Source organism: Diadema antillarum, unplaced genomic scaffold (assembly GCF_040938485.1).
Source record: "Diadema antillarum isolate AM-2024a unplaced genomic scaffold, OU_Dant_1.0 seq00001076_RagTag, whole genome shotgun sequence".
In the NCBI taxonomy this organism is placed as follows: Eukaryota; Metazoa; Echinodermata; class Echinoidea; order Diadematoida; family Diadematidae; genus Diadema; species Diadema antillarum.
In genome coordinates, this window is record NW_027271899.1 from 665,565 (window position 1) to 681,968 (window position 16,404).

Here is a 16,404-nt window from a genome sequence, read left to right on the forward strand (position 1 = left end):
TGCAGTGGTATAAAGGCCTAACTTGGGTTGGAAAGTAATGTATTCAAGGTTAGTGAACTGATTGTTGAAAATGATTTGTTTTTGTAGTTGTTTGTTAATGGTTTGTTGTTGCATCCACAAACCAAAATACACTCTAGATTAACTCATTAGTTTCTAATAGCTCAGCAATTAGTTGCTTATGTTTACACCTATTCATTTCAGTAAAGATGTCACATTTGTGAACTGCTTGTTCCCACTTAATCAGCTGAGAAAGGTGCCCTGGTAAGGATGTACGATAGAGCAGAGCACTATTGACAGTCAATCCTACTTTTGCGGTGGCTTACGACAGAGACAAAACTCTGTGCGGCTTACCTGAGTGTGTGGATGAGGTTGAAGTCTGGCATCTCGTGGATGTGGAAGAGACCTGACGCAAACCCAACGACAAGTATGTGGTTCTTCTTGTGGTAGTCGGCGCACGTCAGGTTGTTGAAGTGGCCCTCCTTGTTGAAGAAATGCCTGCGATACGTAGACAAGACTACGATTACAGACGACAAACACAGCATTGTCATCCATAATTGGCTTCCCTCCAAAGCACCCACCCAATCAAACAAGACTCAAGTGTCAGGAATAATTCCTTGAGAAACTTTATCAGGTTTCACAAAATTGTCTCAACAGATGGCTACTGGTACCAAACATGAACAGACAACACAGTTAATATCAAACCTGGTGAAGTAAGTATTATCAAACTTTTCAAAGACAAAACAAACATATATACAGTGCACTCCCGTTATAACGAGCACAGTTCTAATGAAATTCCTGTTATAACAAAGTACAAATCTGGGCCGTAACGTTATCCACTATATGTATTTTTATTGTTTATTTGTTCAGTTATAACGAAAGAAAGCTGCCGGTCCCAAGGACTTTGTTATAATGGGAGTCCACTGCAGAATCATTACAAAAAACTTTTCTCTTACTTTGCAACTCTTGTGTATGTCATCTTATTCTTCCTTCCTCCTTTCTCCTCCTCCTTCTTCTCTGGTCCTTCATTTTCATCTTCTTCCTCCTCATCTTCTCCATCTTTCCTCTCCACTCTCATTCTCTTTCTCGGATGATGGGGGCGATATTTCTCCTGCGCTGGCCGCAGGTCTTCGAGGTCGATATCGCTCTCCCAAACATTCAGCCTGCCCTTCCGACACATCGTGAAGAGCTGATGTTCAGCAAGTTAAGGAGAAGTCATGGCATTTATTCTTATAAGAGACTACTGTCTCGTAAATTGCACTGCTCTTGCATATGATCATTGTGCCTTTAGATCAAATTTTAGTTTATGCATGCAGAGTGACACAAATACAGTTTCTCAGTGTAGTCTCATTTAGAAGTAAGAGAATAAGATGTAACACAAGGATCTTTCTTTGAGGGAAACAGAGATCGATCATAAGCTGGCCATGACATCAACACCTTTACACATAATACTGGAGTTCCTCCTGTAAAGGTTACAAACAGTAATTTTGAAAACTTGTGTGGACTGATTTTTTTCTTTTATGTCATGCATTTCTAATTTTTTGCTTAACATTCCTGCACAGAGTGACAAGAAAGGCAGTGTTTGTTTTGAATCACAGTCGTTTGTCTGATAAAAATACTGAGATTTGTTTAACCACAGAAACCATGATGCTTCAATCACACAATTACTGCCTTTTAAACTCTTAAATTGTGTGTATCTGATGGTAGTCCATGCTCTACCCAGTATGCAGACAGTGTGGTATGATAACTGTTGGACACCATATTATCGAAGACAACGACCAAAAAGCTGTTCAAGAGTTCACATTCTTGGCTCAGAGTACATTGCACGCCAAAAGAAGACAGCTCAAGCCTGTATAAAAAAAAAATGTGTACTGTAAAAGTGGAAATTTTAACGGTGTTGAAATTTTCATGCATTTTGCGCAACCAGAAACTAGCACGAAAATAAAAGCATGCGAATATTTTTGCTTGCCATATGTTCCAGTAGTATTTTTCTTGATTCCGCAGGATCAAAAACATGTGAAACTCTTCTTACCCCGCCGAGCATGAAAAATTAGTAGCTGGAAAATATCCACTTTTACAGTATGCTCTGGGGAGGACAAATGCTGCAGTCTCCCATATGACAATTTTTGAATGTGGTCATTGGCTTGAAAGGATACATCCAGTGAGTTTTCCTCAAAGAAACACGCAACAATCTTGTCCTGATGGCCACCCAGGCCGTAGATGACTAGCTGGTCTTTGTCCGTCACAGCATAAACGCGTGTACTCATATCCTTTGATCCCACGGCAAGGACTCTGAAGTAGGATGGGTACAAAAGAAGCATAAGCATGCAAAAATCATGCCAGTCTTTGCTCCTAGGTCAACAATCTCTCATGCACATTTTTTTGTTTGTTTGTTTCTTTTTGAGCATTTCAGTACTACTCCCTACAGGTATCTCTCACATAAGATGTACATCACCTAGCTCTCATATCACATCACATCCTGTCATAGACTGACAAAATCTAATGAAACAAACTACACTAAAGACGGACTTGCGGTTTGAAGAGAGAGCACTTAAAAACACTGGAAAGAAAAGAAGTTCAAGCAAAATTGGTCATAGAGTGAGAACACTAAGACCTGTCAACTGCCATTTAATTGTCATGTGACTTGTATCATTCTTTCTCAACAGAAAATGCCCCCCCCCCCCCATGCCTCCTTATAGAGACACATAAACATTCAAACAACATTTTCATTACACACCTTCCAGGAGAGAAATCAATATAAAAATGCACAGTCATGAGAATTACAGCTCTGGTCACTCTTAGCCTAAAGTGGACTTCAAGCAAGAGGGCTATTATTCAGGAAACCCATCTATTTGCTGTAATTGAAATGGCTTATTAGCATGAAATATCAGACGATGACACTCATATTCATTACGGTCATACTTTTCTTGAATACATTTTGGTCTGATTATACACAGATCTTTTACTCATTTCCTGCTCTAATTCATCAATTTTGTTCCACACAGTCTCAACTACTTCCATGTTGTTCTACTTCCAAATCAGGTGACTATCTTTACAGTAGATTCACTGTCCATAAAATTCTTCAATCAGATGATAAAACTATTCGTGACATCAACACTTTATCCTGCTTTGAGGAATTCATACTCATCTAAATCTTAGTGTCAGCTTGACAATATGTTAGCACGTCATTCAACTAAATCAAATTCTATTAGAAAAACAAAACAAAACCCTACTCTGAATCTGATGTCCAGTCAATACAGGTGGTCTTGTCATATGCTCCTTTAAGTGTCCGGTTGAGCCTCAGGGGGTTAAACTCTCTGCTGCCACTAGATGGCGCATCGTAGACAAGGATCACATCCTTCTTGGTGGCGGCAATTCTCCTGCGTACACAAGACAAGATCATGCTTATTGTTGAAAGTTCAAGGTTAAGTGAGAAATGCATACATACACCAGGGTTTGACACTAACCACTAATGTTTTTTCTGTGGTGGCCTGTTTGGGCCACTAAAATGCTTTCAATTTGAAATTTTGGTGGCCCAAGTTTAAAGGAATTAATATAACAATCTATTCTGAATCTTAATGGTTGCCCAATTAGGCCACCAAAAGATGACCTTTTTGGAAATTTGGTGGCCCGACATCACTTTTTAGTGGCCCCTGGCCAACAGACCACCACAAATGTGGAACCCTGCATATACTGATGCTTCGTAATAGACAAACATTGAAGCAAATTTTTTTCGGGGAGGGGGTACTAAAATCATTTATATCACATATGTACAAAAACAGTAGCCAACAACATTTTAAGAAAGGGAAGTAGTTTTTGCAAGAGTGATCCTTATCAGATTTTGTAGCACGATCTCGCAAAAGTGAATAATCTGGAATAAAAAAAGAGAATCTAGAAAGGAAGGAGTTTTTTTTTCCATGGCAGATTACTCCCTGTATTTCAACTGAAACAATTGACATACAACTCAGAGAAATTATATCATCTTTTTATTTCCTTTCATTCACTGCTACAAGATTGGGACATGCTTTTTCTCCATTTCTGGTTCATATAACTGCATTGTGTCTGACAGATCACCAAAATAATATACAGCAGTATGTAAAAGGTTCTGACGATGTGACTTTGTGTGCTGCTCAAAGTCACACTAGCACAAGAGCCCGATAGTGAGATTACTAACCGTCACCCTATATCAGTGATCTTTCTCTTTTCTGACACAAAGCAAAACCAAAAGAACACTATCATCTTGTAATTACATCTCACCATTGGCATTGCAGATATGTAAGGATGGGTTGATCAACTAATTGATCAATATGTATATCAATTTCATATGTTGCTTCCTAATATGAGACATATTCATTTGCCATGGGTTATTGGATAGGGTTTGCTAGGCAGTAATTCAAGGTTCTGTATCACCAGAGGCTGAACTCATTTACACAGTACAGAGAAGGGCACTAGCTACAAGCGCTAATGATCACTCAATCAACTGCAAGCATTCCCCCACCAAATATTACATTTGAACTTCTGTACATCAATAAACTTGTTCAACTTCCATTGATCCATGAGTCACATAGACTCAGCTTCCTCACTTTGCTTCCATGAAGACAAGCGGCAACATATCACTATTCATATCTGTATTTCCAGTCATAGCATTCCTCCCACTCAATGAGCTGTCACTGTTACCCTAACCACACATTTCCCTTTGCCACAAACACATACAAATATACATTCAATACAGGGCCACAAACAACAAGAACAACATTGAACAGTGCATCACCCTTAAAGTACGGTAATCAATTTTATGTTAAGGAAACAAAAACACACACCACACAACAAAATGAAATCAGTGCGGGAGGAAGAGAGCGCTTCCTCCCTCGGCCTTTGCAAGCGCGAGGAACGGAGCTGACCCCTCCATGCATCCTGTCATGATTCTCATCACGTTTCCTGCATGACGGAATGCTGTACTACAGCTTGTAACACTGCAAGTGACGATGGTAGTGGTATGAGAGGTACTGGTAATCGTGGAAACTGAACCAAATGCCTAATCACCTTGCACAGGCTGGGCAGCAGGTATTTTTGCCAATATGACATGAACACCTTTTTTGTGTGCGAGTTCTAGTGCATATTCAAGTACAATACCAACTTTTGTGTCCCTGCATTGTAAACTATAGTATAAATACAGATGCACTTGAATATTGTCCCCCCCCCCCACCCTCCCCCCCAAAAAACAAAAACAGTAAAACAAACACCACAACAACAAACAAACACAACAACAGCAAACAAACAACATAAATTTGAGCTTCATGATATTTTTTTTTATTTCTTTTTTTTTACTAAAAGTGAATTCAAGGATTTGGTCCTTTATAGACCTGGTTGAGGCTGGAGTAAGTTATTGTTTCTTTGCACTCATACCTGCTTTCCACAGCACAAAGAATATTTGACAAGGATCTGTGTTAACCTGTGTGTTTGACATGTTCGTGAATCTGATTAGCCACTCTATAAAGGCCAAATCAGAAAAATACCTTTAAGGTAGCAAAGATTCAAACTATCTAAACACTGATGAAACTTTTGAATTTCAGAATCTTATATTAAATACTTCTATACGTGGTAGATTGTGACTTTAGACTTAGAAAGTTGGGTCTGCATGAAAACAAACAAACAAACAAACAGAGAAAAGGCCACTGACATTAAAATTACAAGGGTAAAGCAAGACAAAAAGGGTCAAAGCTACCTGTACTGCAAACTAATTTGTATTCAGCATCTGCAGAATCAATCTGGTGGTCTAAGGTTTTTTAAGCAAAGAGTTAAATTGCACGGAACCTGAAATCCGGTTTCATAAAGGAAGTACAGCTCAAAAACTTTGTTTAACACACCTCAGCTCACTTTACTGTGGATTTGTATTGGTACCATCAAAGTTGCCACAGGTTCCTCTCCAGTTCTTTTTGATGCACAACTAATACTGACTTCCATTTTTGTACACACATACATCACGCATACATACACACTAAACATTATGCTAAATGCCAGCATACCTATGCAAACTCCCATGAAAATTGCAGAATAATTTCATCAAAAAAAGTGAATACTGAAGCAATCTAACTTACAGAAATGCATTATTACTCAAACAGTGGATGAACTGTCTTATATGTAATGTTTGTATTTAGGGTAACCCCTTAGGGAACTGCCCCCCCCCCCCCCACGAAGGTTACATTCAAAAGGGACTCACTTTCCATTGGGGCTGTATTTGACGCTCTCCACTCGTCCATTGAAGTTGAAATGATGCAGGACGGACTTGCTAATAAGGCTACACAAGAGGGCTTCTCCTTCTGTGAAATGAAATATGAACATGATCAAGGATAGACATTCATTCACTGAATCACGCGAGAATTCTGCTGTAGAAAGTGTCATCCCATCACCTGCAAATTTCACAAGATACCTTCATTTGGAGAAATATTACAAGGAACAGGCTAAACACATTAAAATCTGCAAATGATTAAAAAAAAAAGGTTTACAAAAATTAGCTCATTTGCAAGAGAATTAGGAACAGTAATCTTTTGAACTAAGAAAGGATCATTCAAAGTCTAATGGCAAATGGCTTTTGAAATTCTGTCACCGAAACAAGCACTCACGCATGAGCTAAAAAGGCCTTGAACAAAAGAGGAGCTTTCACTCTCTCCCTGAAGAAAGGCTTACAATGAGTAGCAGAGATCAAAATAAAAAGCACCAAACCACACAAGTGTGGCTTCTGGGACTTTACGGGTCAAACATCACGTGCAGTCATTGAAGCAATATTCAGTGCACACAGATAGTATGGCAGCGTTAGTACAAACACATATTGTACCGGTAATCACAATACACCAAAAGCCTTGAAGTTACAGTAAAACTGGAACAAAATTTCAAATTTTTCCATCACTTTGAAATGTTCTTTGCATTTTCTAAGCTTTCTAAACAAGTGAAATGTGTGGGACTCTGTAGTAAGAATGATCAACTTGCATTTTAAGCTAAACTTATGTCTCTATTGAGGACATAGGCTTGAATATTAATATATATAAATATATATATATATATATATATATATATATATATATATATATATATATAGAAGCAAGAGCGTGGAATCCTATACTTCTATAAAAAAAAACATTTCTAAAGACTTTTCTTTCTAAAGATTGAAAGTTTCACAAAATTATGTTGATTTGATAATTATAATGAAACAGTTGTTTAGATTTTTTTATTTCTTATTGTGCCTCTTAATGAAATTTGTATTTTTTTCCATATTGGGTAATGACTTTTATGTAAACTGTGATATTAATGTAGCGGTACTGTCTCGGGTGCACCAGATGGGTTGGGGAAGATGGCCTGAGAGCCCAAGTCATTTAGGTGGCTCTTTCCAGACCCGAGCTGCCTAACCTTGTACATCCGTAACTCCTCATTGTATGTCCTGACTTTGTATTATGTAATTTTAATATTTGAGATTGAAAGCCAAATAAATGAATAAATAAATAAACAATAATGACGATGATGATGATGATGATGATGATGATGATAATAATAATAATAATTATTATTATTGTTATCATTATTGTTATTTGACTATTATTATATAATTAATGAGATATCTTGTGACAACAGAGACAATAATAACAATAATAATAATAATAATAATGATAATAATAATAATAATAATAATGATAATAATAATAATAATAGTAGTAATAATAATAATAATGATGATAATAATAATAATAACAATACAGCAGATAATCAAGATGAACAAACCTGTATCCACAAGAACAGCTGTATGTCCATCTGGTGAGAGGGCCACACAGGCGATGTTCCGCTTCAACTCTATGTCGAATGTTTCGGACTTGTTGCTGAGCAGAAGAAAACAAAATTACAAAATAATCCTCAGAAAAATTAACCAGTGTTACTCAAAGAGAATTCCATCCTGATGAAGTTACAGGTATCTACAATTCTAAAAAGTGATGCATATTTAGAATTAACATCAAAATCTGAGTAGAATTGTAGAAATGGTAAAGAATCTATTGAAATCACCTGATTAGATTAAATGGGAAGCTGAATTTGCATTATTCCTTTACTGACTGTAAGATGGGTAATTGCATGAAACTACTTTGTGCACATTACCTCAAATGCACACTTCCTTATGTGCACTAACTGACTAACATAGAGTATTGTTTGATTTCTATGAAAGAAATACCTCTGTCCACTTCAGAGCTCTTGACAAATGGAATGACCATTATTATCATAAGCTGAGTATCTATCGGCCACTTACATTTTTCTTCACAAAATGTGACATATGAGAAACTTCTGCACATAATAAAACAAATACGGTCTCAAATGCAAGAGTAATACCATGGTATAAGAACTGCAATGACCATTGCAACACATATGCAGTATGCAGATGATGCCATTTCATATGGCTATAATCTAAACTGTACACTTTTCCTGAATCCAAACTTTCAACTGATGTCCAAGCTTTTTAATACTGCTTATTCTAATCACAACAACTGTTATCACTAGGTATAATTATCATACAAATGTACATAAGCAACTAACATCACACAGTGATATAGAAACTAAACGTACAAGTTGTTTTACAAAAATACAACCCTCTTTAAAAGTCACACAGATGAATAAACATGGTCTACTATCAGGTATGTTTGAACAAATTAAAGCCTACTGCATAATTTCCTGTGTATGGGAATTGGGACTGTAAAACAATTTTGTGAGTGGCTGAATTCATGATCAAAATCCTCATACATGGTCCGATGGAATGAGAAAGAAGATTCAGTCCTTTTCCAATCCTGGAAGTGAAACATATGATGCACAGCAATATACAAGGAATTTGTGTCATGACAGGCAATATTTTTGCAAGTTGTTAATTTTGCAATTATATCTGATCAGTCAACTGGATCTGATCAGTCAACTGGCAAATTTTCAACAATAAAACTATGAAATGTACCGAGTTTACAGCACACCAGACATGAGCATTATCTTAGTTTTTGTTGTTGTTATTGTTTGGAAATTACAAGTTTGAACAATTGACAGGAGATAAAAATCTAATGTTGAAGTAGGAATGAGCATTGTAGAGTATCCTACTATAACCGGAGGGCCAAACCCCAAAAACTCGCTTACTTAACGAGTGAGTTCCACTCTCTCTACAAACTAAGTAGACCATGCTTATTTTCAAGTTTTTATAGTAAGTCATTGCTTTCCACTGTTTCTCCATTAATTCCCATGAGTACATGCTTGGAACCAGGTGTACAAAATCAAACTCAACAGTGATTTGGATCATGCATCATATGATACTGTTACTTTGTCAATTTAAAGATAAACATTGCTCCAGATGGCTTAGAAAGAAAGATGATGATAACCAAAAGCAGCGTTCACACAAGTGAAATGCATTTTTAATAATGCACATGACTAGAATAAGTAGGCCATGTAGTACTGTATAAGCTGTTATTTTCGCGAGAGTTTAAATTTCACAATTTCGCAAATCATTGTTGGACCGCGAAATTAACACCACGCAGAAATGTCGCCATGCACAAGGGTGATAGTGCACTTAAGATAGCCTTGTGCAGGTGCCAATTCACGAAAAACAACATCTCATAAAAATGTCTGTGACCCCCTCACCTGTCAACATACGTGGAATTTTGTATGCAAAAATGATGGCTTATACAGTTGTTGCAGTTGCGTTTACACAAGTTTGATGTTTTCCTTTCAACGCACTTACTTCTTCAGGTCAAATCTTGTCACTCGGTTGCCAACAGGACTGATGACACTGTCTCCGTCATTGGTAAAAGTCAGGTTCCCTCGCCGGTAGACAGACCCCAACAGGTTTGAAAACTGCAAGTTCCATTTGTGAAGGAATGACAAATGTATACTCAACAATAAATCTGGATATGGTTACACAAGTTTTAGTTAACTCAGTGGCGGATCCAGAGGGGGGCGCATCAGGCGCACGCTCCCTCTTTATTTTTTGCTAAAACAAAAGAAATAAAAAGAAAAAAATGGGGGGGGGGCACATGCGCCCCCCTAAATTTTGTAAAGGCGCCTCCCCTTTACAGAATTCCTGGATCCAACCCTGTAACTGATATGTTGTTATAGACAATAAGGCATCAAACCATTATAATTAAATATATATACATATTAGACAAACCTGTGTATAGCAGCCATCCTAGGGAGACATAAAAAGTGGCCACTACAGACAAGGTCTTTAACATTAGTGGTACTTTTTCTCTACGGAGGAATCATTTTAACAGTGGTTTGCAATATCTCAGTGCTAGGATACTTGAATACAGCATCAGACTGTCATTTTCAACATCAATTATGTCAAATGCAGACCTACCAAGTCTCACGCCTATGGCATGAGCCTCACTCCCCAGTTATCCATCTCATACTCATCATTTCCTCACACCTCCCAGGAAGATGAAGAAAAAAGGAAAAAAAGTGGCAGGTAGATCAACAATAAACATCGCTTGGATATAAGCCTGCTTGTATGCTTAACTGAGTCATGTAATATTTTTCATCATTCTTTTTGTTGGCTAGAGAAGGATTTTATATGGCTGTATCTTACAGCTACAGTGTTGATCTTCCTTTCCACACATCCAAATAGGTTTTTATTTTTTAAATGAATAATCCAAAAACTGAAAGAGGTCTAAAAATTCTGCCATCTATCTGTACTATACTTGCCATCTATCTGTACTATACTAAGCAATGTCAGTCATAGATACATTTTACTTAGATTTCTAGACTCATTTACCTTTGACCAGAATTTAGACAAAAATGCTCAAAATGATGTCTTGTAGGACCATCTTCTATAAAAAAATAGAGAAAATTATGCCACTAAACTTGTCTCTTCAAATATACAGTAGTGTGCACCAAATTGCACATTAATATTTCTAACTGAAATATGAAAAAGTTCAATGGGGGGGGGGGAGCATCCATTTCAACACTGCCTCCCTTCAGTTGTTTTGCTAAATTGCAGTTTCTCACTCCCAGCCAGTTGAGAAACTTGGCATCAATGCAAATGTAGGTTTACTTTCCTAATTAAAATCACCAGGATGACATGGATGCGTGATGAAAAGGAAAAGTATTTCAAGATGACCTAGATTACTACATAACATTAGATGAATAGGGTAGACAGAAAAATCTGTCTGTCTGGAGGAGACCTACATGTAGTCTCCGAGGAACATATCCCCGATGACAAGAATAAGATAATTTACAGACCGATCTTTCGGTCAAATGTCAATAACTGATGGTAGGGTATCCCCTCATTTACCAGGGATACACTAACATTAACAATATTAAACATTTATAGAGAAAATGTAAGAATATTGCACAGTGCACATGCCTATACTAATATAGTGATAGTTAAGTTGCCTCTCTGTCTACATTCCAGGTGAATTGATCTAGATATCTAGTGTGGTCTTCGATAGTCCAGAGACTCTCTACTCTCTAGACTAAACAAAAATGCTTGATTGTGAAGCCCACACACTTAAACCAAGGAGGTTTAATACATTGGAGTTCCAACTGGCTGCAATTATTCAGTTGTCAGATTTCTATTGATGTACAAAAGATTCCACAGGTGCACTTGTGCCTTTGATGATCGATAGTCCAACTTCCAAGCCGCCGTCTTGCTGAGCAATCTGAAGATTCATTTTGAACGTTATCATAATGTTGGCCATATTTTGCTTATTTATTTATTAAATGAAATTAAATTTAACGTAATGATAAAGCATGTAAAACAAAAGTCAATTCCGTCCAGAAATTTGCGCAGAAGTGTAAGTCAGAGCTGTATCATGTGCAAATGTTTAAAACTGTACCATCCTGGAAAGCTGCTTTTATCACTTTTCCGCTTAATTTCCACAAATGAAACTAATATGGAATAATCTTCAAGTATAATTCTTTATTGATAGATATATCAGATTATTGCCCGGGTATGCCCAGTCGAGTAATTTTCATCTTTATTTCAGCATTTTTTGCTCAATTTCTATTCGCACATCATCGTGTCTGTACCACCTACCTTTTTGTAAGAAGGGATAGCGAAAAGTAATTACCATCACAAAGACATATCTTCCTTTGAAAGTGGCTGGTGATTATGCAATGAGACAAAAGTCAATTGTCTTCCTATCTGAGCGGCAGATCCAGTTTGCCACATGCTTCAAATATTTTTGAGCGGCAGTTTCAAACATCTAGCAAAGGAAATAAGATGATTAATCGCGGTCGTGACTCCATTCTCTAGAACCTCCTTGCTTTATAACTCACAATGGTCAACACAAGTCTCTCACTGTCACTGCCCAGTCGAGTCAGACAGAGCCGGTTGTGGCCATGCGGTTGCCCTGTAGAAACCCATGGTAACAAACTGGTAATAATTTTACTAACGTTTATCACGAATAACTTTAATTTTTATCAGATGTAGCTTCCAAGGAGCTGCGATTGGTATTATTGCAACAACTAACAAGATTTAACAAGTAAAATTAACATCGCATAACGGACCGTTGTAAAAACAACAAAATAATGAGCACGTGGGACTACAATGCTACCGTGAAACACGAATGTAATGTCCCGTTTGGTGTACATACCACAGCACTGGAACCCCTAGTTCGTTACTCACCTTATACGAAAATTTCATATTGTGATTCTTTTAATATTCTGTCCCTCCCAAGGTATGACAGATGTTCCACTTTCATCGACGAGGAGAATAGATAAGGTCTTCGGGTTTCGCAAACTTGTCATACACACAGATGTACAGGTGGGACATAGACCACATGGTAGCATGTGTTATGTGTTTATAAACCTCACGTGTACTGTGTGTACGTGTGTGTAGGTGATATACTAGTACTGTAGCTAGGCTTCTACCAGTACATTATTGCTATAGACTTCTACATTCTGTACTACAAGCGCAGCATGCTTGCGACGGCAGTTCGCATACTGCTGGTTGTAAAATCATTTTTATCAAAATCGAGGCTATTAGTATAGGCAATTTAAGAATAGCCCTTTGACCCCACTGAAAGACAATTAAGGGTGTAAATTGGAAAATAAGACTTTTAAATTCTACTAGGGGTAACTTTTGCCTACATGTAAGTCCGTTCTATATGAATTGAACTTCCCTCCAATTGAAAGATTGAACAAACTCCGAATTTTGAATAAACTCTGAGACGAAAAAGACTTTCATTGATAGGGAAAATAGCTGTTATCAAAGCGTTATTGTTACCAAAGCACTTGTTCTTATTTACACCTTTGTGTAGACCTACTGATATTTTTAAAAAAACCCAAACAAACTGTCTTGGCATTTATATGCCTTTAATTGGGAAGGAGGATTCTTAGTAATGAGGAGACATTGTAGAGTTGATGTGAACTGTGTGAGTGCCTTTATTCAACTGGTTCTTCCAGTGTGTCCTTTGCACATGGGGCATATCATGTTACATCCAGCTTCAGCTGGCAGGTTAGTCTTTGCTCAAGACTTATCATCGCAAAGACTTCTCAAACATATATGTATATCAACACATCTCCCTTTCTTTAAAAGGAGATAACATTGTTATCGACTATTTACATACACATGACAACCTCTCAGAGTTTACTTTAACTCTTTTGACTTTCATGCATGTGCGTTTCAAACATCCAAAATCTTTGCTGTAGTTTCATAACTGAGTTCTTTGAGTTCAATGTTTAGAGTTCATATGCGACAACCGGGTTTCACTGCTTCTTAGTGCGCGTATTTAATCTTTCGCGTATTTTAACTAAATCCTGTCTTTACATTATCATTAGAGTCCATCATGTTTCAACTATTAACTCTAACAAATTTGCGAAAAGTTCTTCTCGAGCGGTCTTAATAATTCGCGAAAAGTTCTTCCTCTCTAGTTTCACTATTTACAAATCTAAGCGGATGGGAGGCTTCACGATGCGTCCACTTCGGGTAGATTTCACAGACGTCGCGTTTCGTGTAGTCTCGTCTACCATCGGGGCGTTGACGTTGTCGTCGTCGTCATCGTACCTCTGCGCTGGTTGTCGCTCGTCTTGGCCTCGTCTAGGATCAGGTCGAAGATGACGCCTATTTCTGCGACGAATCTCGCCAGTCTCTGTCTGGACCAGGTACGACCGATGTGGTAGTGTTTTCTTGATGACACCACCTTGTGACCATCTGCCAGTATTCATGTCTTGGAGTTTGACATGATCTCCTACTTTCAGGTGGGGTAGGTCACGAGCATGTTTGTCGAAATGCTCCTTTTGCTTCTGTTTCTGCCCTTCTTTCCTTTCCTTCACCGAGCGAGCATTGATGTGCTGGGGGTCAAGTAGTTTTTCGGCTATAGGCAGATTTGTTCTGATTCGCCTGTTGAAGAGCAGTTCTGCTGGCGATTTTCCACATTCTAGTGGTGAGCTCCTGTAGACCTGTAGAGCTCGAAGGACTTCTTGTCCGCTGTGCTTGGACTTCCGCATCAAGTTTTTTACAATCTTGACGGCATTCTCTGCTTGTCCGTTCGACTGCGGGTGATATGGACTTGTGGTCGTATGGCGAAAGTCCCATTCTGCTGTGAATTGTTGGAACTCACGACTTGAGAACTGTGGTCCATTGTCTGTGATGAGTTCACACGGAGTTCCGTGGCGGGCGAATACAGCTTTCATACTGTTGATCACTGCTCTACTTGTTGTGGTCGACAGTGAACACAGTTCTATGTACTGTGAAAAATAATCCACAATCACCAGGTACTCCTTGTTGTCCAGCGTAAGCAGATCTGCGGCCACCTTTTGCCATGGTCTATCGGGTACCATGTGAGGTTGAAGGCTCTCTTTCTGCTGTTTTGGCTGGTACGTGAGGCAGGCATTGCAGTTTTGCACCATTTCTGCTACATCGTGGTTGATCCGGGGCCAGTACAGGACATCTCTTGCACGTCTCTTGCACTTTTCAATTCCCAAATGCCCTTCGTGGATCTTTTGCAGCATCTCACGTCTCATTGTAGCTGGTACAACAATCTTACTTCCTTTGAAGATGATGCCTTGTGCCTCTGACAGTTCACTTCTGATGTTCCAGTATTCTCTGACTGAGACTGGACACTGTTGTTTTCTCTCTGGCCATCCATCTCTGATGACAGCTAAGAGTTCTTGTAGTGCTGTGTCTTTCTTTGTCTCATCTACAAACTGGCTTCGTTTGTTTGACGTGACTGGCATGTTCATCACGACAGCATCTACATAGACTTTGATGTCTTCCTCTCTCATGACATCTGGTTTTGACTCTGGGTCGACTGCTCTGGAGAGGGTATCCGCTGTGTACATGTACTTCCCTGGTGTGTATGACACTTTCAAGTCATACCTTTGAACTCTGATTAGGAGTCGCTGGATGCGCAGGGGACAGTCACACAGGGGCTTGACGAACAGGGGTATTAGCGGCTTGTGATCCGTCTCTACCTCAACCTGTCGTCCATATATGTACTGGTGAAATCTTTCACATGAGTACGTGATAGCTAGCAGTTCTTTCTCGATCTGCGCGTATCTTGTCTCTGCATCAGTCATGGCTCTAGATGCATACGCTATGGGGACCCAATCTTGGTCATGCTTCTGAAGCAACACTGCTCCGAGCCCATTCTTTGATGCATCAGCTGACAGCTTGGTTGGTTTTGCACAGTCGTAGAAATGCAGCACTGGCTCTGTTGTCAAGGCTTTTTTCAGCTCTTGCCATGCATGTTCCTGTGCATCGGTCCACACCCACTCATTCCTTTTCTCTAAAAGGCTCCTGAGGGGCTCTGATTTGGTTGACAAGTCAGCGATGAACTTTCCTTGGTAGTTGATCATGCCGAGGAATCTCTGGACATCCTGCTTGCACTGTGGTCTTTCCATGTTCTGTATGGCTGCCACTTTCTTGGGGTCAGGCTGAACTCCTTGATCACTGATGACATCTCCGATGAATGTCAGCTTGTTGACACGGAACTCACATTTTTCTCGGTTGAGTTTCAAGTTGTTCTTTCTCGCTGTCTCTAGAACTTCTGTTCCTAGCTGCCACAGTGCTGATGCAGGTCATTGGACACACAATACAGTCATGCACATTCAGGTACGAGTATGTCATACACACACACACACATGCTGGGCTAGTACATCTCAACACACTGCTGCTTGGCTACTGTACTGCATGCTAATGTACACATAGCTCCATGCATCCTCCACTCTTTCAAATGAAACGGTCTAGCCTGTTTCTTGCGTGGATTATTCCTTGTCCTAGTCCCTTCTGTACTTCAGAATGATGTAGACAGTTGACTGACACCATGACTTGGACAGTTGAACCACTCTGACACCATGTCTTGGCATTTATATGCCTTTAATTGGGAAGGAGGATTCTTAGTAATGAGGAGACATTGTAGAGTTGATGTGAACTGTGTGAGTGCCTTTATTCAACTGGTT

General features: G+C 38.9%; 1 protein-coding gene across 1 annotated transcript in view; it reads right to left on the bottom strand.

Annotated features, from left to right (window-relative positions):
* Nucleotides 1-12,756, bottom strand: part of LOC139743396 (periodic tryptophan protein 2 homolog) — an 86,706-nt gene extending 73,950 nt beyond the window's left edge. Inside the window, exons 1-8 of the mRNA XM_071653882.1 lie at nt 12,629-12,756; nt 9,746-9,858; nt 7,771-7,865; nt 6,218-6,317; nt 3,231-3,377; nt 2,154-2,289; nt 954-1,186; nt 352-495 (exon numbers count right to left, since the gene is read on the bottom strand). Coding sequence (XP_071509983.1) covers nt 352-495; nt 954-1,186; nt 2,154-2,289; nt 3,231-3,377; nt 6,218-6,317; nt 7,771-7,865; nt 9,746-9,858; nt 12,629-12,646 — 986 coding nt within the window. The 5' untranslated portion in view covers nt 12,647-12,756. The remainder of the gene's footprint in view (nt 1-351; nt 496-953; nt 1,187-2,153; nt 2,290-3,230; nt 3,378-6,217; nt 6,318-7,770; nt 7,866-9,745; nt 9,859-12,628) is intronic.
* Nucleotides 12,757-16,404: the final 3,648 nt, after the last annotated feature.